At 37.1% G+C, this 21,682-nt stretch overlaps 1 protein-coding gene across 2 annotated transcripts in view; it reads left to right on the top strand.

Moving 5' to 3' along the window:
• LOC102217056 (A disintegrin and metalloproteinase with thrombospondin motifs 3-like) overlaps positions 1 to 21,550 on the top strand; it is a 191,407-nt gene extending 169,857 nt beyond the window's left edge. The window contains exons 20-22 of one of the 2 annotated variants that reach the window (XM_023343569.1): positions 12,067 to 12,274; positions 14,843 to 14,975; positions 16,140 to 21,550. In XM_023343569.1, coding sequence (XP_023199337.1) covers positions 12,067 to 12,274; positions 14,843 to 14,975; positions 16,140 to 16,570 — 772 coding nt within the window. In that variant the 3' untranslated portion in view covers positions 16,571 to 21,550. The remainder of the gene's footprint in view (positions 1 to 12,066; positions 12,275 to 14,842; positions 14,976 to 16,139) is intronic. The other variant, XM_023343570.1, reaches the window with a different exon arrangement.
• The last annotated feature ends 132 nt before the right edge of the window (positions 21,551 to 21,682 follow it).

Raw genomic sequence — 21,682 nt, forward strand, 5'->3', positions numbered from 1 at the left:
CTCTAATATTTCCTTTTAGAGACCCTTTTAATAATTTAAAGTCTTCGTAATGAGAGGTCAGAGAAAGAGAAAATGCAGACCAGAGTTTTCTGCATGACGCATAGAGTTTGTTTCCTGCATCTCTTACTGCACAGCGCTGCTTACAAGAAAAACTCATTTAGAAAAATATTAGCAAATTTGCTGCTAATGCGCTAATAGCTGATCTAACTTTTTGTTTATCACACTTAGCTTCTCCTAAATTAATCTATCCAGAAAAATTGTAAAGCTCTAATTTACTTGGCTGTTTTGTTTAATGTATATTTTTAAGTTTTGGTTATAAATTGTTAAGAATTCTTGAAGTAGTTGGACGTTTGTGTTCATGCTCTTACTATGAAGCTGGGGGAGAATGCTAACACACCAGATGCATTTCGTCTCTTCGTTGTCTCCTTTTCTTCCAAGAATCTTTATAGAACAAATGACAACCTCAACAAAACATTTGAGGTTTACAGAATAATACTTCACTTATATGAACAAACAACCAGGGCTGCTAATAAACTCATCTGCCGGTTCGCCACCTGTGATGCGATGCAGCATTTATTTTTCACCCAGAATGCATTGCTTTAAGACCTTTGGGAAACAATGAAACAATCTACTGATGTCGTTTCTGATCATGGTCACTCCGGAAAATTCATCAAAGGAGTTAGCAAGACTCAACAACAATAAAACTAGCGTTATCTTTTGCTGTTGGTATAGCACGTTAGCATGAGCACAGCTAATGTTTAAGATGAATGCTTTAGTTAATGCTTTATGATTAACTTTTTAATTAGCAGTTAGATTGAATAAAATTGAGTTAAATTGCTCTTAGTGGTGAAATTGATGTTCTGATGATTCCTGTGATTGATTCATTCTGTAGAGGAGTACAGACGCTCATGATGAATGTGATAGTATTCATGTAGATATGAATACTTGTAGAGTTACACTCTAATTATAATATCAACAGTAGCATATGTTTTGCCAGGTAAAACAAAGTCACGTAAAAAGGCTTGATTATTTGAAAAAATTTCATAAATTGCTAAAGTCTTGATTAAAATAATAATTTTCCATGTTTGTTTGTAAAGGTTGGTTTCCTTTGGCTGCCAGTCAGGATCAGTGTGTGCCAAAGCAGAAGTGACGGCGCCTTAGCTCTAAAACCTCCTCAGTTTTCACCGGGTTTCATTTGCATAATGTATGCAGATGTTTGCTTCAGAAATGCGCGTCCAAATTACCGGTGTTTGTTAGGCAGACATGGCCGTCTGCCCTGACGATACGTTGATAAGACAATGGAGGTAATTTACAAGCTAATGAAAGCGGCGAAATTGCTGCTTCCATTTCTGTTTAAGTCTAATGCATCATTTGGGACAGTTTAGCATGCTTACATATACAGAGAGGCTTATTTACTCGCTAATGTTTTGAACTTTTTCTCAATAACCCAGAAGTCTGAGAGAATGATTTCACGCTGAACGAAGATGTTGTAGACAGACTGTAAATCCTTTCATTTTCCTTCTGCTTTTGCAAGAGTTTGAACTGGAGCTTTGTAGCTGTACCAGTATCCTCTACCAGAATGAATAAATACAGACATCTAACTTGCCTCTGATGCATGTAAGGAGGAGTGACTGTCTGCTAGTGCTGTTGAAACCTATTAGGAAGCACCAGAGCGTTATGTCAGATCAATACTCCCTGGTTTTAAGCAGAGCTGAAAGAGAAACTATGGATTCTACGGGTTTCTGAAGGGAAGATTAATCGTGTTTTTCATGAGATCGTTGCTGTTTGATAAAATCCCAAGTTGCTGCTGAACTTCAGACTTTTTACAAACTTCCTCAGAGCCGAGGTTTGATGCAGTTTTCACTCAGAAGTCTTTATTTGAAATGCTTTGGGGGTTTTTTCTGCAAACAGATTAACTGAAGTAACTGTAATTCAAAGTGCTTTACATGATGAAAACATAAAGTTGCAGTGACATAATGAAGGGTAATAAAACTGTACTACAGACTAAAATATATTATTATAAAGAGTACACAGATTTTAGCTTTGATTTAAAGGAAATCCTTTAAGTGTTTCGTACCATCAAAAGGGTTGGGAATCTCTTGCTTGTAGTTTGATAAACTTGGGGCCCAAAAACAGCATCTTGCTCTGGGCCCCCATAAAGCTAGAAACGGCCCTGTTAGCATAAAGCTAAACTGAAACACTCTCACTACCCTCCATTATCATCTGATGTTTGAAGACTTGATCTTTAAAAATGTAATCTGAGAATCCATCACGCAACCAAACAGGATATTTCATTATTTGTCCTGACGACAGCATGAGATGGTGCTTGGCTATAGTTCTAAGGGTATCCCTAACCCTAACCCTACAGCTCTCCGTTGGATGGTGAGTCTTTATCACCAAACCTTTAATCTTCCCTGGGTTTATCTGCTCTGAGCATTTTGCCTGTGTTGCTGTTTTTTCCGTTAAACCCGCTCCTCCTCTGACACCTAATGCCTGCAGGAGTGTTGCTGATTGTGAGAGTGAGTGGAACACTGCTGAACTTTCAAAAATAAAAACCTGTGATTTTCAGCCATAAAAGCAGCATACACCGCCAGGACAAGGCCAACAAGAAAAAGGTCTCACATAAAAAGCTTTAGCTCTGATTATGGCGTCTATTCGCTGTGTTTCCATAAGCTTCTGTCACAAGAGCTGATTCCATCCTGTGTTGCATTACTTTTCACCAAAATCCTGTATTGATTATGGAAAAATCTGACTACTGATTGAATCTACGGTGGCCCTGAAGTGCAAACTACATCAACAAATCACTAAGCTCAACTACAAATTAACAAAACAGAACAGGAAGTTGTTTAATCCACTTTATTTATGGTTTTGTGTGGTTTGTATTTCCTGTTTATTTATTGTTTTTGGTTGTTTGCTTATTGGTCTTTGAGAGGGTAACCTTGCATGATTATGCTACCATCAATATATTCCTTGAAAATGGTCTCAAAAGAACAATATTATCGTTGATCGCAATAATTACTGGCATAATTTATCATCTAGCAAAATGAGGTATCGTGACAGGCCTAACCGAATGTTTACGGTCTGAGTCATTCAGGAAACATTCATGTTTTCCATCCACATTTGGGCCTAAAAGATGTTTTCACACTTTCCTTCCAGTTTTTCTTCTCATCATTTTGAGAGTGATGCCTCTCAAAATTTCTTTTACAGATAAGCGTAAGAACTGTTCAACCCAATTTTTGTACTTTCTGCATCTCCTTGGATATTTTCTCTGCTTGATTCTTAAACCGACCAACAGCTTTTCCACGACCAAAATGTCTCTCCACATGTTTATTTAGGGAATGAGAAGCTACTCATTACATCAGTTGGCGTTAAATAACATGTGGCCAGCTGAAGTAATTAACCAACAGGAGGCTCCTACCTACTTACTTTTGGTGAAAAATTATATTTTCTTTACAGAAGCTTCACTTTTGAGTTTATAGAAAGTCAGTCCAGAGTTCACCCAACTGTGTAACACGTTTAAAATCTGTTCCCTGGACTTCTGCCTTCATTGAGGAGCAACTCAAACAGCATACAGCATTTCAACATTTTGTTCTACAGAAATGTTATTTATTTCGAACATGATAAAAGTATAAAATCACACAGATGAACAAGGAAAACAAAAGACACATTTTTGTACCACAATAACCTTAACATGACTTTCCAAACTGAAGAAACAAATGAAGATTCATTTCTTCAGACTTAAAATGTGTCAACGTTTAAGTTGACACATTTTGTGCCTCAGAACATAAGTGCTGTTTAACATTCTAACATAAACAGTTTAATAATCTAAATTATTAATTCATCTGGAGAATTTTCTGCCTCTCTCTCCTCAAACGTTACAAAATAAAATCTATTACAGTTTAAGACCTTTTAAGTATTTTACCAAGTATTTTTGTTCTAGTTTCTAGAGCAAATATCTTACTACACTTAAAAAAAGACAAAACTTACTTACAAGTAATTTTTCAGCAAGATAAACTGTAGAAGCTTGTTTAAGTCAATAATTCCTTAATATTAATGATGAAAAAGTTATAGTTCTACTGGCAGATTATTTCACTTATTGGAAAAATGTTAGAAATGTTATAAACAAAATAATCTGCCAAGTATTTTTCCATAAATATTAAGAAATTATTTTCTTAAAATAAGCTCCTATGTCTTGCTGAAAAAGTTATTTGTAAGTTAGTTTTTACTTATTTCAAGTGTATGAAGCAAACCTGAGCAAAAATACTTGGTAAGATTTAAAGTTTTTGCAGTGTGAAAAACCATCTTAGGACAAATAAGACAAAAAAAGTATAAAAGATAGGTTATATTTTTGGACAAAAAATGAGACTAATTACTTTTTTCTGCTTAAATAAATTAAACCTAATGCATGTTTTACTAAGATGAATGCCACAGTCACCACAAGATACAGTTTTTTTTAATTATTTCTTGCTTATTTTTCAGGCTTGTTTTAAACTAAACTCAGTTAAAAAAAAAAAAAAAGTCAGATTTTTTTTCCACACAAATGTTAAAATGAATAGATTGAATATAATATTCTACGAGTGTTGTGATAATTAATCAATGTAAGTTTATCTAAAAGGTCACCAAAGTATTAATTTTACCTTATGGTGAATCCTGATGCCTGTCATTTATAATGGAATTATAAAAAAATTAATAAAATTAATGATCACATTCACGTTCTAATCACGTTCAGGAATAATTTCCTCTTTGGAGAAGATTGTTGGAAGAAAGACATGAATAAAAGAAAGTTAATGATGAAACTATTGAGGTCAAATCTCTTTAATCAAAAAAAAGAGAGAAATTTTTTAATTGACCAAATTCAGGAGGATTTCTTAACAGTTCAGCTCTGCTTTACGTCAGTGTGAGTCATATTGGAAAAGATCAATCAGAGGAAAACCAGCTGTGTGAAAAATAGCAGGTAGAAGCAGCATCTGGAGGCGATTCTGAGGAGATGAGCTGTTTGCCTGAGTGGTTTACTGTGAGGCAGAGCAGAGAGCTGCTGCTGACAGAAACGCTGCGAGTGCGTCTGCAGGAAGGAGGCTTGTTGGCAGCCATCCCTGAAAACTGTTGCCAGCCTCACTCATCCGAATGGGGCCGCAGCGTGAGGCGGCTGCTTTAGGTTATCATGAACTTCAATGCTGTGAGAAAATGCAACGTAACGTTTGAGAGCGCTCACAGTGCGCTAATGTTAGCCACCGGCTGCTCCGTTCAGCTCCAGACCTGCAATATAGGAAAAAAACTTTCAACAACTTTCTTTAAACAAACTTTTATTTTTAAGTTGGAAGAAAAATCTTATTAAATCCATAACTTTACAGTTTAGCCGTGGGACGGCATACATTATTAAAACAAAAACTTATTGCAAAAGCATAAGAATGTAGAACATGAGTTGTTGTTTAAACTGAGATATGCAACAAATAACACATTGATTTGTATTTACTGATTATTACAGCCCCAATACTTCTATATACTTAAGTATTTAATAGTTATTTTTAATGTAATGCACAGAGAAACATGAAAGGAGTTTAATTATCATCCCCATCTGTGAGGCTGAATTATTCAACTTATTTATAATACTTCATTTTCTGCACAAGTTTCCATGTTATAACATGTTTCCTGATTGTATTAAATTAGTCTCTTGGTTTGACTGTCTTCAACAAATTAAATATAAGCAGGTATAGCCAACACCTGAATAAATCATACAACAATTATTATAAAGTTTATGTGGGAAGTTTTTAATAAGATTGCATTCAATCACACCTGTGTACGCGCTGCTTGGTCCTTTCCCCTTTGCTCTATAAGCCACAGCTTCTCCCCAGCAGAGCCCAATGCTAGTTAGCATAGCCACCGTTGGTTATAATTGGCAGATAATTAGTTTTCCTGTAACAATCAGTTCTTTTTACCCCATTAGTACATTTAGCAGCGCATAGATGAGGGTGATTGACAGCTCTAAGGCCCACCTCCTGACTCTGATTGGTTGTTTTTGGTTGGGAACTGTGCATTTCTTCAGATGGCTCAGAAAGGAGGTGGAGAAAATTGAAGCTTTAACAGATAACAGACTGTCACCACATTTGATCAAATATTTTACAAAACAGATTTTTTACATAAAATGTACATCGTGCAGCTTTAACTGAACTTTAAGTACAGATAGATAGATAGATAGATAGATAGATAGATAGATAGATAGATAGATAGATAGATAGATAGATAGATAGATAGATAGATAGATAGCATTTATTGTCATTGAACAGGATTCAACGAAATTTCTGTTGCAGCTCCCGTGCAAAAAGTCACATATATACAATAAAAATAAACAAAGACACAATAATAATAATAACAATATATACAACTAAATTAACTAAAGGCACTCAACCACACCAAAGAAGTAGCAGCAGGTCCAATTATGGCAAAGTACAGATGATGTGACAGTGCAAAGTGCAGAACAATATGGCTGTGTGGGGGTGGGGGATATGTATGTGTGACTGCGAGGTTATGATATGTGTGGGAGGGGGGGGCGGCAGGGAGTAATGGTGACAGCAGCACACCGAACCTCTTCAATCTACAGGTTTTTTTTAACATTTATTAACTATGAACAACAAATTCATGTTCAGATCCAATCAGCGCCGTCACTGTAAATGTTTCCACCATCATGCGGAAAGTGGAGCGTTGAACGTCGACAGGGGGAAAATTATGACCCACTGGCTCCAAAGTAAGGATAACACTGGGGTCAAAAATAAAATCCCAGCATGCATCAGCCTGGAGAAAACCAGCGTTAAGGACCCAGGGGAGGATATTAGACGAACCTGGCTTTTCTTTACAACACTGGAGCCTGATCTGACTCACCAGCAGCAGCAGCAGCAGCGTGCCTGATACTGGGCTCAAAAAGAGAAACAGATTTATCTTTTTATTGAATTAGCCATGCTATGTCCCCCACCTGACTCCATATGAAGAAGATCCTGTTAAACTTTGTGATTTTAACACAATGCTGTGTCTTTTCCAATGATCAACTACATTTATCTTTAAATAAAGGAGAATATTTACCAGAATTTGTTGTGTTCAGCAGGCAGTTTGGTGGCGTAGTGCTAGTAGACGGTAATAATTTAATTTCCTTTCAATTTTTTATAAGCTACTAACTTTGTCCTGTGAGTCATTCAGGCATAAAATGAGTCTAAAGTCCAAGGTAGTGGCAACAGTGGTCACCTAAATGACAACCTAATGAATTTTAAATTGCTTATTTAGTCACTTTGTGACTAGCAGATTGTCACAAGGACACACTTTTTGGAAAACAATTAAATGCTATCAAGGTTTAGCAGACCGAAAGAAAAAAAAAGATTCAGCAGCAAAAAGGTCGTTTCCAAAGAGCTGTCAGGTGAAAACCAGATAACAGAAGAGGATGATCAACTCTATAATCAAATATCTATTACAGTAAATATCTATGCTCATCTGCTGTAGGTGTGTCATCTACTTGTCAATTTCTCCTCATTTGCAATATGGTATCATGAGCAGTCAGCAGAACTGGACTGAACATGAAGTAGAAAGCAGCCAAAGAGAAACTTAGAAAGCCAGTGGAGTTATTTTCTATTTTTTAAAAGAAAACTCATTCGCTGTTTTGCTCCCTTGAAGCAGAGTAGAAAGAAATTAAGGGGATTTGAAAACGTTTTCTCAGAACTCTGTACAGAAAAGGAAGAAGATGGCAGCTTGCTGCGTTCTGACGCAAACCCAGAGATCGTACATGTACAACTTCCTCTGATTACCGTTTATTACCGCAGAACTTTCTCATCTTCACTCAGTTCCTTTAATTAAACGTCATAAAAAAAAACTTTTTTTCTGCTTTTGAACATGTTTCAGTGTTTTGTTCATTAGTGGAAAATGTATTAATGTGAATTAATGTGAGTCTCTTTTAGAAATTAATGTATATTTAAAGTTTAGTTAATTGAAATCACAACACATGCTGTATGACTTTACAAAAGAAAGTTAATTTAATTGAACTAAAGTCAATTACACACATTTGATCCTGGTGATCAAACAATGCAGTCAGTCAATAAAAAATTAAAATAACCAAATTAATCACACTCTAGTGCTTTTATGTGATCATCTTTTTGAACTTCAAATGTTTTCTATAAAGTTCTCATAAACATGCATATGAAAATGTCCGTTTTCTAGATTTCATTATTCAGGAGGACAGTGTAGAAGAAGTTATTTTATTTCAGACAATAATTTAAAAATGTTAATTTTAAGCTGTTTGTGCTTCTGTGGAAGGATACTTTATTATCACAGTATGTAGGCTACATACAACCTTGATTTTATTATTTCACAGATGGAAAAAATGTCTTGTTATAAGTGAAATAATCTTTCAGTGGAATTGGTGCTTTTTGTTAACATTAAGGAATTATTTATTAATAACAAGCTGTGTTTGTAATAATAACGCTGCAAAAAGAAGCAAAAACTCAGAGTTTATATAAATCCTAAACCCAAATATTACAGAACAAAATGTAATGTAATCCAAGAAGACAATCCTTCATCAGTCGATCAGAAATGTAAGAAATACGAACTTATAAAAACACATTTACAAAATATTAATGGAAATTTAAATAAAATATGCAACAATGAAAAAGTGACAATCCTTTAATTAAGTACGGTTTTAAATAATGTTTAACTCTTTGCACTGGAAAGAAAACTGGTTTGATATTTAGGAAGATGAAGCTCTGAACTTTGGTGAATTAAGAAAGAGTGAAACTTGCTTGATTTAAAGTAGTGGGTCCTCTTCACTTCCACAACAAATCTTATAAACAAAAATACAAATTCGAAAAGCATTTATGTGGCTAATACTAAGAATCTATAAACAAGCTCCTATATCTTGCTGAAAACTTGGTTTTGTCTTTTTCAAGTGTATTAAGATGTTTGCACTAGAATCTAAACTAAAAATACTTGGTAATATAAGCTTTGTTCATATTTGAAAGGTTAATCATTAGTTATCAGTTAGTTACCAAATCCGTATAATAGGAATCCATCCATCCATTTTCTACTGGGGTCGGGAGGTTCTGGTGCCGATCTCCGGCTACGGTTCCGGGCGAGAGGCTGGTCGCCCTGGACGGGTCGCCCTGGACGGGTCGCCCTGGACGGGTCACCCTGGACGGGTCGCCCTGGACGGGTCACTCTGGACGGGTCGCCCTGGACGGGTCACTCTGGACGGGTCGCCCTGGACGGGTCACTCTGGATGGGTCGCCAGTCTGTCCCAATAACAGGAATATTTGACATTTTTGAAAAAAGAGGATTCTCCTGGTTGAACAAACGAACAGTTCCTGAACTGTTTGAACTCGGCTGGAGGGAAACATTTTAACTATGCCGTCTCTTTAATTTATCTTTTTTCTGTAGTCGAGCGTTAATTTGTCCTCCCACCAGCTCTCCTGCTGAGTTATTATTAATTTTGACATTTCAGATTTTCACTTTCAGGAATAGCTTTGAATAAAGTGGCATAAAAATAGAAAGCGACAGGTTAATTAGATTGTATTTCAGAGTCTGCTGATCTTGCTTTAGGTGAACATTTTAACGTAGTTTGTGACACTCTCTCCTTGAAGTTGTTTCTTTGGCAAAAACGAGAGCAAAGTGCTTCAGAAATACCAGTTTCCTGACAGTTTGAGCTTGTTTGCTCCCTTGTTGGTAATTTATTCTTTTATGAACATAGAATGTCGAGTCATTCATCTTTCCTTTGTCATTTGATTGCAAGCGATGGATGGAGCATCAGGCTGAACTTTGCTGGAAGCAGCAAACAGATATGAAGCTCATAAATACTCATAAAAATAGGGACATCTACCTAGAACATAGAAGCATTTGTTCTTGTTTGCCTGAGCGAACAAACTTGCTCCAGTAAAGGAATGTTTTCTCTGAAGGGAGTATTAGCGGTGAGTAAGCTAAGTGAATAAACTAAGAGAGTAAGCTAACTTAATAAGCCAAGTGAGTAAACAAACTGATTAAGCTAACTAAGCTAAGTGAGTAAACCAACTGAGGAAGCTAACTCAGTAAGCTAAGTAGGGAAGCAAAGTGAGTAAGTTAACTGAGAAAGCTAACTGAGGCAGCTAACTAGGGAAGCTAGGTGAGGAAGCTAACAGAGTAAACTAACTGAGGTAGCTAACAGAGTAACTAACTGACTGAGTAAACTGACTGAGGAAGCTAACTATGTAAGCTAAGAGAGTAAGGTAATTGAGGATGCAAACTGAATAAGTCAAGTAAGTAAGTGCACTGATTAAGCTAACTAAGCTAAGTGAGTAAGTTAACCGAGTAAGCTAAGTGAGGAATTTAAGTGAGAAAGCTAACTGACAAAGCTAAGTGAGTAAGCTAACTGAGAAAGCTAAGTGAGAAAGCTAACTGAATAAGCTAAGTGAGGAAGCTAACTTCCCCTTGCAGAGCAGATGATTTGGGGGCAGAAGTGTGAGTCAGTGTTAGCTGCAGCTGTGGCAGCGAACAGCTGCAGAGCGTGGAGTCGAACAAAGAGATGACTGCCTTCCTCCGCACGCTGTCATGATTAAAGGGATGTGTCGGGTGTATCAGCAGCGAAGCAGCTTATTTGGAAAGGAACTACCATAAATAGCCGCTGGGCTTTGTTTTGTTTTGTTTTGAACAGAGCCACATCTCCCAGGGAATAAATACATATTTTTCTGTGATGAAATACCTCAGTAAAGCCTTCAAGCCTTCTGGTGTTTTTTGGATTATTACCAGCTGGAATTAAAATGGCGATCAACCTAGCATATCTCCGCTTTAAAGGCATAAAAGACGTTCTATTCTGCAATAAACAAAACAAGAAAGACAGCTGACCTCGGGGTATATATCTATTTAACCAAACCACGTCTTTACTTCTTTGAACTCCTTCTTTGCAAACTTTGTGCAGGTATCTGAAGCTTCTGCAGCTCCTTTAGCCTCCTGGCTGCTTTCTGCTTCAGTGATCTTTAAGTTATTTAGCATTTTCCCAATTGGATATGGGTTTAAGCTTTTCTGACAAGGTCATTTTCTCTCATTTAAATATGTTCCCTTTAACCACTCAAGTGTTTTTATAAGAGAAAATGGTAATGGAAATCATTTTAATGGAGAACTTCTGTCTGAGTTCAGAAGTTGCCCATTTTTATTATTATACACATTTCCATAAATCCTGAATAATTTTCTTTGCCATGCAGAAATGATCATTCGACCCTGGTATGTTCCAAACTTGACGGAAAACAGTTTCCTGCTGACCAAAAAGCCTTTTTTAGTCTCATTAGCTCAGGGTAGCATCAATAATCATGCTTGCATTGCCTTTTGGTGAACTTAAGCCTTTTTGTTTTTTGATTTCTTCTTGAAGTGGAGCTGATTTATTTGTTTTTTACAGCGCTTTGAACCATGATCAATATGTAAAAAGATTTGGCTCGTGTTTTCTAACCTTGGGGGTTTATTGTTTGAGCCTGTGCACTCCTCTGATCTTCTCCAATTATTTATCCGAATAGTGAAAGATACAAATTTGACTTGCATTGTAATTTACAACACTAACAATATACTATAAATAAAGTATACTATAATAATAAAGTTTTCTATGAATACTACTGTCATATGTGCAAAAAAGACTGTTTGTTCCTGGAACTTTCATCATGTTTTATGCACACATCAGTCATGCTGTAGCTATCATTAGTATTAATTCAAAGTCAAGGTGAGCAGGAAACCTCATAATTCTGATTTCATTCATGTAAATTGAATGCACCTCATTACAGGAGGTAACTCTTCCTTGAATTTGTGCTTTCTGTGCATGCTGATGAGTGGCTCATTTGCTACCTTTCCACCTCTTCTAAACATGCCTCATTAGTTGAAATGTTAATAAATAAACATTATGTTCTGAAGTTTATGGTTTGCATCTTGTTCTTCTGTAAACTTTATTTTTTAAAAATATGAAAACACCCAATAAAGGACAACTTGTGTACTTGTAGGTGACAACATTTATTTAAAGCTGTTTAGAAATTAGTTTTTACATCATAACTAGCCTCAGTGTTCTCCTTGTTTTAAATTCTGCAGGTGGATCTCTGAAGACTGGGAGCATTGTACCAAAACCTGCGGCTCCCTGGGTTTCCAGATCCGGACGGTTCGCTGCATACATTTCCTCCATGACGACACCAGCCGCTCCATCCACAGCAAATACTGCAGCGGGGAGAAGCCGGAGAGCCGGAGACCCTGTAACAGAACCCCGTGTCCGGCCCAGTGGAGGACGGGCGCCTGGTCTCAGGTACTCCAAAAGTTCTCTGACCAGAAAAAACTATGGCTTGTATAAAGTTCTGTCCTTGGTCTCAGTTCACATCACTGGTAAAATATCTTAAATGTTTTGTAAAGTAGTTCAGCAATGGTTTTATTATGCTTACTTGATCAGGTTAGGATGAGTTTATGGTCGACACAAAACATGTTTGTCACATTTTCTTGTTCAAAATCCTGCTTGGATAATGAGATTTCTGTTTGGTCAGTTCTGCCTCTTTTTAAGCTGCTTTGAATCCAAATGAGCTGCTGCTGGTCACGGCCCCCTAATTCAACTTTTACACTTGCATGTTTTTCTTGAACAACCAACTTCAGAATTAGTTTAACAGACTGATAACTTCTTGATGCCACTTTAAGGAAGCAAAAGTAAGTCATTCAGTCCAGGACATGGATGAAGAGAGTCAGGTTGTGGTGAGGTGTATGGTTGGAGTCACTACTTGCGTTTCCATTAAAATTGGTCAAATTGAAATTACGAAAATAGATTCACTCAGTGGAAACCAATTTAAAAAAAAACTCAATAAAAGGTTTTTGCACTAGGATGAGGTGGTTTTTAAGGTGTATTGAAATGGATATATTTTGCAAAACTGCAATGGAAACACTTTTTTCACATCACACGAGTCACAGTATCACCAACAGGATGTTACCGCTGGCAGAGACGACAAAGAGGAAGACAGGAAGGGGTTGGAGGGTGATGATTTGTTTTTGGCTCCACCAGAACTCTCACATCACACAGTTTATAAAATGTTGTGTGTCATTTCAACGTGTTGAATCCAAATCTCTTCTGTAAAATCATCAACCACAATTTCCCCAAACTCTGCATAGCGCCATGGCTACTTTATGAATATATCTCATGTAACTCTTTACATCCGTTGTCACCATGATTTTTTATATCTTATGTGAACAAGCTTATTCAAGTGTGATTTCAATGTCATTGGAAATACCATAATTGTGAAATTGTGGGGGGGGTTTACATTAACAAAATATAAACAAAGATTTGCACACATTTGCAGCTGCTGATAGATTCAGTGTAACAGTTCAGAGGATCAGATCAGAGCAACAGCTACAGGCAGGCGGCTTGGACATAAAGACAGAGGAAAGTAGACATAGTTTGATCCTGTTCTGAGGACAGATGGCTGATTCCCTGGAAAGAGGATGTTGGAAATGAAAAAGAGGAAGACCTCAGAGAAGATCCGAGGACATGGAGATGATTCTTGTAGCAGGGGAAGAGTCAAAGGATGGCGTGATACCGCATGAGGAGAGCAGCTAGAAGAATGTCCCATATGTCTGGAAAACACATTCTTTCACTGGGTGTCCTCATTTTTTCACATGATAGTTCCCTCCTGTACATGCACCGTTTGCCCTCAAACACTTAGTTCTTGTTTTTCATGCCATTGTTGCAAAAAGACTAAATATCAGGTGTTTTGTTTTACTCCAGGGATCGTCCTCACTCACCGTAAATTTTTACATTTAAAATTTTTTACCTTGAAATCTTTTTCATGGACAGCATTCAGGCAAAAGGAAACGGATTTCAAACATGAGCTCATATTTCCATCCAGGCCAGCTGGAGATCCGATTTTAACAGGCAGCCAGCAACATCCTGAAAGGAACATCCAGCAATTTAACAGCTGCTGCTGTAACCGAATGTAGCTACTGATAAAAATAAAACCTGTGTGATGTGATTTACACTCTATTAATGGTGTCATTTTATTTGATAAGTACCTCTTAAAACTGTCATTCAGTTCATGAGGTAAATTTCTATTGTCTTGAGATTCGTTATGAAAGCCAAATTGATCTTACTAAACAGTTCATTAGATGCATCAATATGGGCAAAATATTGGTCTTTTCTGCAGCACTTTATTTGAAGGGCTGTGCATAAGACTGACATAACACCTGTCATGAACATGAAGGAGTCTAAATGAATATTTGTTACTGTTGTTGCATTAAAAGAGCTTTAAAAGTGTCAACTTTGCATTATTTGGTAAATAGTGACAATTTACTGGTAAATTGCAAATATCAACTTTGCATTAAAAGTGTCATTATTTACCAAATGACACTTTATGACAACAGTCACTCCCTCATGACTATGACAGCTGTTATGTCAGTCTTATGCACACCCCTTCAATTAAAGTGTTACTGTATTTTCTATATAATAAAGTCACTTATCTTTGCTTCTGAGTAATTCAACAGTACACTTACACAATGGAAGTAACCAAAGTTGCCTACATCTTAAAGAAACTCTTTCAAAAAGTTCAAAAAATCAATTCAGTCAATAGAAAGTTGCCTCATAAAGTAAATCTGGTTGGAAAGTCTCACAGCTTCCAGTTACCCAGCAGATGAAATGTTTTGGTCCTAACTGGTTGATTCTGTTCCCTGCAGACTCCACCGTTCAGTCCTAACAAAGCGGGCTGGAGGTAAACACAATGTTGTGAGGCATTTAGCTTCCAGGTGGACGTGGAAGTCAGCTTGTTATCCTGGCCAATTACCCAGACGCTCACTGGCGCCTGTGTGACCTTCCTCCACTAATTTCTGCTCTTTCCGTGTCCAGTGCTCCGTGACGTGCGGAGAGGGGCTGGAGCGGCGGCTGGTGACCTGCAAGGCCGGAGATCAGTGCTACGGGGACAAACCTGAGTCGGTGAGGCCGTGCAGACCGGGACCATGCCATGGTGAGCATGTCACAGGTTAGATTCCATTCAGTGACTTCTTCAGTTTGCTAATTTTTGACCATTTATCCTGAGGTCCATTTCGTTTTTACAGATGGGCCATGTAAGTTTGTATTGTTTTTCCTCCCTTAAAGCTGAAGTATGTAACTTTTATAAAACAAAAAGTTTTTTCCATATTTGTTAAAACAATCTCCAGGTTGTGACAGTTTAGTATGAGACAGAAAATCTGTGAATAGATTGAGCTCCCCTCCCAGTGCTAACGAGAAACAGTCAGCAGGTCTTAGCGCTATCAATCATGCCCGTGTTACGCCACAGCTAACATAGGGTGCCATGAATGCTAAGGCTACTTACCATAGCCACTATTAATGGCAGATAAATGCTTTTCCTGTAACATTAAGTTTTTTCTCCACCATTATTACGTTTAGCAGAGAGTACACAGGGATGTTTGACAGCGCTAAGCCCCTCCTCCTGGCTCTGATCGGCTGGTTTTGGTCAAGAGCGGTTCATTTCTTCAGATAGTAATAGTAGCTCAGGTAAAAGATGGAGGACATCGACCTTTTCACAGATTGTTGACAGTAAATATGTAAAAACATTTTTTATAAAAGTTACATAACCCAGCTTTTAGGTCTTTACTGTGTCAGTGAGAATAAAAACTTACTTTAAACTAATAATTTATGTTTAGCTGATTTACTTGCAGACTTTACTGTGCTTTTAGCTATTTCTGCTGTTCAACTATATATTTTCCAAATACTGCAAATAGTTTCTGTATAGTGCTTTAATGCATTAGTGGCACAGGAAGGAGGTTTTCTATTATTCTGATAGTTGCTCTGGAGTGGCTTTAATGCTTCCTAAGTGGTTTCGAACACCAGCACATTTCTATTCCTCAAATATAAAAAACGCCTACCACTGTGACTCTGGTGTATGAATAATGAGTGACAGCGTGAACCGGAGCCAGAGCAAAACCTTCCTGGAGTTCATTTGTACGTTTCTAAGGGGAATCAAGTCACGCCTCCCGTCGCAGCAGAGCTCCGTTTTCCTGAAAGTGCAGCTAATGTTTCGTGCATAACCTCTATCAGCGCTCTGATTCTCTGAACAAAAGCAGCACCTCTTTGCTCTGTGATGCATTTCCTGTTAGTGTGATATATACCGAGCCGTCGTTGTCTTCTTTTGTTTGACTTTCAGATGAGCCGTGCAGCGGAGACAAATCCATCTTCTGCCAAATGGAGGTGTTGGCAAGATACTGCTCTATTCCAGGCTACAACAAGCTGTGCTGCGAGTCGTGCAGCAAGCGCACTGGAAGTTTGTCTTTGTTCTCGGAGGCGGCGGAGATGGAGGAACACCTCCGCTTCGGATCAGCGTCCCAGCTGCTGGAGACATTAATGGCCAACGCCACCGGCGGCGGCAAGCAGAGCTCTGGAAAAAGCAGCGCTGCAAAACGCATCACAACCCCAGCGCCGCTAAAGAAAGTCCAGCCAAAGATCTCCAAAGCACCGAGGAGAGTCCCACGAGATTTAAACCTCTCCCCATCGCTCCTCAAGGAGCCAGAAGGTCAAAGGTCAGGTGGTTTGATGGGGAGCCGGTGGCCTACGTCATACTCTAAAGTTGAGAGATGAAAGTGAAGCGTGTTCCCTTTAGGACTCCTCATGGACAGTAGGTTTTCCTGCCTCACCAAATACACCACAGAGAGTCGGAAGGTGAAAGGAAAAGTGCTGGTTCACTTTGTGTTTATTGATATCATCGCCCCCTGAAATGGACTTTAAATACAACGCTGACATTCCCAGACAGCTCCCTCAGTCTTTGAGCTGAAAGAGTTCAAATAAAGGCGCACACGATCCAAAGGGAATTTTGTTCAAGTCAAATTACAAAACGAAACTGAGAACGAGGTCTCTGTCAGTTTGTTAGTCTGAGTCCAACATGTAGTTTTCCAAAGAAATTGCTGCTTTATTCAAAACACAGTATTGAATTCTGGATTTTGGTCATCTTAAACAATCAAAACTTCAGTGAGATGTTTGTTAAAGTTCCCAAATTTTTGTTCTGATTGGTTTATTTTTCAGTTTCTGTCAAAAATAATATGAGGGCCCCTTAACAGGAAAAACCAAGTTCACATTGTGCAACGTTCATCCTTAATAAAACCTGTGGCCTGCTGCCTGCAACAGACATTTTAAGACTCCAACAACTAAAAACGACTTATCACAAACATTATGAAATATCAAAAGATTTAGAAATTATATCTCATCTCCTGTTTTTAGTCTGAATTGTTTTAACACAGAGATTTGTTTTCTGTTTTTTGTTGTCGTATGAGTTTAAAACCTACCATACAGTCTGTTTTCTTTCGTTTTAATAGTCTCTTAAATGGAAATATATGTATTTTTTGAGTTTTGAAATTGAGCAGTGTGAGCTTAAAGGTTTACATTAGGTGCTTAATAGACGATGAAGAAAATAGCCGCAGCAGACGGAGCTAATTAAATCTCTGAAAGGGAAAATTTCAAGCTGCATTTGTGAGGCGAGAAAAAAGAAAATGTTTTGAACTGTTAATTTTTATATTAGACATGGTGGCACTGCTCTTCTTGTTTGCTTACTAAGTTGTTTTTTTTCTGGAATGCCTTAATTCACAAAGATGTGAAGTTTTAACAAAATCTTTAACTGCCATTTCTCTTGCCAAAAAAACTGAAATATTTAGAAACTTGACTTGGTCAATAATGAGAAGAATTTACATAATAAAAAATAATCAAAACTAACATAAAATGCTAAATGTTAGCCAGCATTGTTTTGTTTTTTTGAGATGTGCTGCCTTTTAATTTCTATGACAGTATTTCTACAGTTTTCTGTAAATATCGCACCTGAAAATATCAGTATTACCTTGAGAAATCAAGAAAACTTTGAAATATTCCCTTTTCCTAGCTTAGTGTGGCTAGCAAGTTCAATATTGGTGCTGTTAATATCAGAAGGAATGAAAATTAAGTTAAAATATTCAGAACGAACATACATTCTGAATATTTTCTTGTTACAAATATGTTTTTTGTAAGTTTATGTTTTTATAAACAGTGGCACCCTCGATTCTAGAGCTAGAGATGGTTAGCTTAGCTTACCGTAAAGAGCTCTAGCTCTGTCCAAAAATTAAATCTAGCATCTGAATAAACCGCATTCCCCAAGTTATTGCAAACATCAAAAAAATTTGACTTTGGTTCCACTGTCAAAAGCTAATATACAACATATCACTATTATTTCATTTTTCAAAAGCTTCATGGTACAAAGATTAGCTTCCTAGATACGTCTGCAAAAAAACATGAAATTTCTGCACAGAAGAGTTTCATTATTTCATGAATCATGAACATTGTTGCTCAGTAAGACTTGAAACGTTAAAGAAGTGAATCATACTCACCGGCTATCGGTCACTCTGCTTGTGCTTGTTTGGACTCTGTTTAGACATTTTAAAATCCTCCTAAAACAAACATAGTTTCACCAAATTCTCATGAATATTTCTGGGAGATTTAGCTCCACATTGACATGATCACATGACTCTTGCTGCAGATTTATTGGCTGCATTGACATGAAGTCCCTGATCCACCACACCCCAAAGCTTGGAACCACAGGCTGTTAAGTTACAGTTTTATGCAGCATAAAATTGAGTTTTTTGGTGCTAAAGCAACAACACTTAATAGGTGCTATGGAGTCCAAGATAATAGACAATATCGCCTCACACCATTAAACCAGCAGCAGACTGAACTGTTGGCAAAACCAAATCCAGTATCATCTGAATGTCTGAGCTCAAATCATGACTTACTTCTAGAAAATAGCTTTTTAGTTTGTATTTGTCCAGTTTTGGTGAGCTTGTGCGATTTTAAACCTGTTTCTGTTTTTAAGCTGATAAGAGTCAGATTATATTCCATGTACCTTTGTGGCTAGAAGTGCCTATTTGAGCTTCGTTCCCTTCTTATCGTCTTATCTTCTACCCGTTCTTTTCTGGCATCAACCAGGCCTTTTTGTCCACATAGCTGCTACTTATGGGGTATTTTCTCTTTTTCTGGCCATTATCTGTAAATCTAAAAGATGGCTGTGCCTGAAAATCTGTGCATGAATTTTCTGCAGTATTTCTGCAGTTTCTGAAATACTTAGACAATCCAGTCAGACACCAACAACTATGCCAAGTTCGAAATCCTTTAAATCCCCATTTCAGTTTAAACTTCTGTCTAGATGTCTTAATAAATTGAGTTTCTGCCTTTTCGGTGACTGATTTGAAATTCGAGTCACTGAACTGGTGCAGCCAATCAACTGGCCAGTGACTGTATGTCTCATCTGATTCGAACAAAACGCAAGTCTTTGCGTTCAGATCGCAAGTCTTTAAGACTATTTGAAATATCCTAAATGAGGTTTTAATTCACTTATCAGAATATATATTCTTACTAAATTAACAAACTAGCTTCACCTGTTTTTAAAATGACAAAACATTGTTTTGTTCTGTGAAATGATCCACCAAGCACCTCTCTTTTTGTTTGTTTTTTTGACCGTTTTAACGAGCCTCTCTTTTTGACAGGAAGTGCTAAAAACTTGGCAGAGACATAAATTTTGGATGTGTTGCTTTCTGACTACAACCAGCTATTATTTCCAAAACATTATGTAACAGCTCATATGAGAGACAATACATGAGCTGCCTTGTATGCAGGCATATTAAAGAAGTTCATGTGATGTAGGTCTAAAAGTGATGAAATGAAGCATTTTTTTTTGTTTTTTTTGGAACATCAAGTCCGGTTGCATCTGTAATGTGTTGGGATCAAAGATGTTTAATTATGTTCTCAGCCTTGTTTTCTTCTTGCTTTTGTTTTTTTTTTTTAGTGGCCCAAATTGGTCAGATCATTATTCACAAGATTAATCAGAAAGTAGGTCATGCCATCAGTTTCACTCTGTTTCCAGCCTCCAGCATGCTGAGGTGAGTTAATCTTCACCACTGGAAACAGCTTTTTGTAACTTGGCTTATCTGGGGACCAATTTGTATGCATCTTATACTATTTATGTTACAGTGTTAAGTTCATTGTAATGTGGTGCCAGCATTATTTTTCTGTTTCACCTCATCTACATATTCCATTAAAATGAATGTCAGATACGCGATAGAGTATAAAATTAAGTTATTGTTAGAGTTTTCAAATGTTTTTCTTTTAAACATTTTAAGGTGCTTGAAGGATTTTCTAATTTGCTAATACTTTGTGATAAAATTGATTAAGGGCATTGGACTGGTGCTTCAGGAACCAAAGGGCTTTACAGAGGAGAATGTGCTTTTATTTTTTTTTTAAATCCTATATAAACATTTAATTTATGTAGGAAATAATTTCACTTTTATTTTCCTCAACTTTTTTCTGTTCAAGTATTAATGCCGAGCTGTTATTGGATCCGGGATATTTCAGCTGTTGAATAAATAGATTTTATTTTGCTGCGTTTTCGGGAATTAAAAGTACAAACATGTGGACCAGAACAAAAAAAACTGTTCAACCTCTATTAGAAAGAATTTACTTGATACCAACTTAGCTCGAATAAATATATTAACTAATATAATGGATTTACAATAAAGACTTACACATTCCAGTTGAGTTATTGTTGTAGAGCTTGAAGAAAAAAAGTCTAGAAATCAATTCAAAAAGTCTGCGTTCATGTCTAGGTAGGATAAAGTTGTGTGTTGAACGTTTAATTTTTTTACAGGACAAAAGCCAAACTAAGCACAATAAGCTGGACTTTCATCAGAATCCTACTGTGTATGAAACCTTTTTCCTCCTAGATTCTTTAATAATCGCATTTTTATGGCGAACTGAAGTTCTGCAGAGAGAAAGCTAATTTATTTCTGAAAAGGATTTCCTAACTACCACCATGCATCTGACTGCAATAGCCAAAGACACGGTTTTGTGTTTTCAGCAAATAGTTTTCAGCTTTTCACACTCACTCCTGTGTGCCAATGTACAGTAAGACATGTATATAGCATTGAGAGCATAAATATTTATTGAAAGTCAAATGGTTCTGCTTTTTTACAGTGAGTGCAGTAAACTGCAGCAGGTACATCATGGAAACCGAATCACCTTCTTTTGTCATTCAAATAAATAAATGTGATAGAATAGAAATGACTTTTTGCATTTAGTTGTAAATATACATGCTCAGTTTTGAGTCACTTGTCGGAAGGCTGTTTTTTTTTCTCAGCTGTTTCGTAGATGTTAAGAATCGTGACTGTTCATCACAGCAGCATGTACTGACTGATCAGAGTTGATAAAAAAACTAGTGTTTTATGCCTTTTGACTTTTTATTTTTTTTGTTTTACATTTTCCTCCCCAGTTCCTTTTTAATTTCGCCTTTAAAAGTTGCTGCTAATGTTCTAGAGAGCTTGATAATAGTGTAGTTGTAGGTGATAAATGACAATCCCTGAGCCGCAGACAGATGTTCTAGCATAGGATTCTCCATGTACTGTATCGACGCTGTTGTTTTATCCATGCTTTCAAACACCGTTCGCTTCTGCTCTGTTTTGCTTTGTATTGTTTGTGTAGATGGAATTGCACACTACTGATGCTGTTTGTTGTACTGGGGAGCACATAGCAATAAAGGATTTGATGAATTAATGTGATTCCTTGCTTTTACACTTTCTGCACAGTGGGGGGGTTGTCAGAGAAACATCCATTCTTCTCCTTGCAGGGTGGCGTCGGGGCTGGTGGCTCGCACCAGCACCAGAGATTGGGTCTTTATGGTTGTTT

Source organism: Xiphophorus maculatus, chromosome 12 (genome assembly GCF_002775205.1).
Source record: "Xiphophorus maculatus strain JP 163 A chromosome 12, X_maculatus-5.0-male, whole genome shotgun sequence".
Classification (NCBI taxonomy): domain Eukaryota; kingdom Metazoa; phylum Chordata; class Actinopteri; order Cyprinodontiformes; family Poeciliidae; genus Xiphophorus; species Xiphophorus maculatus.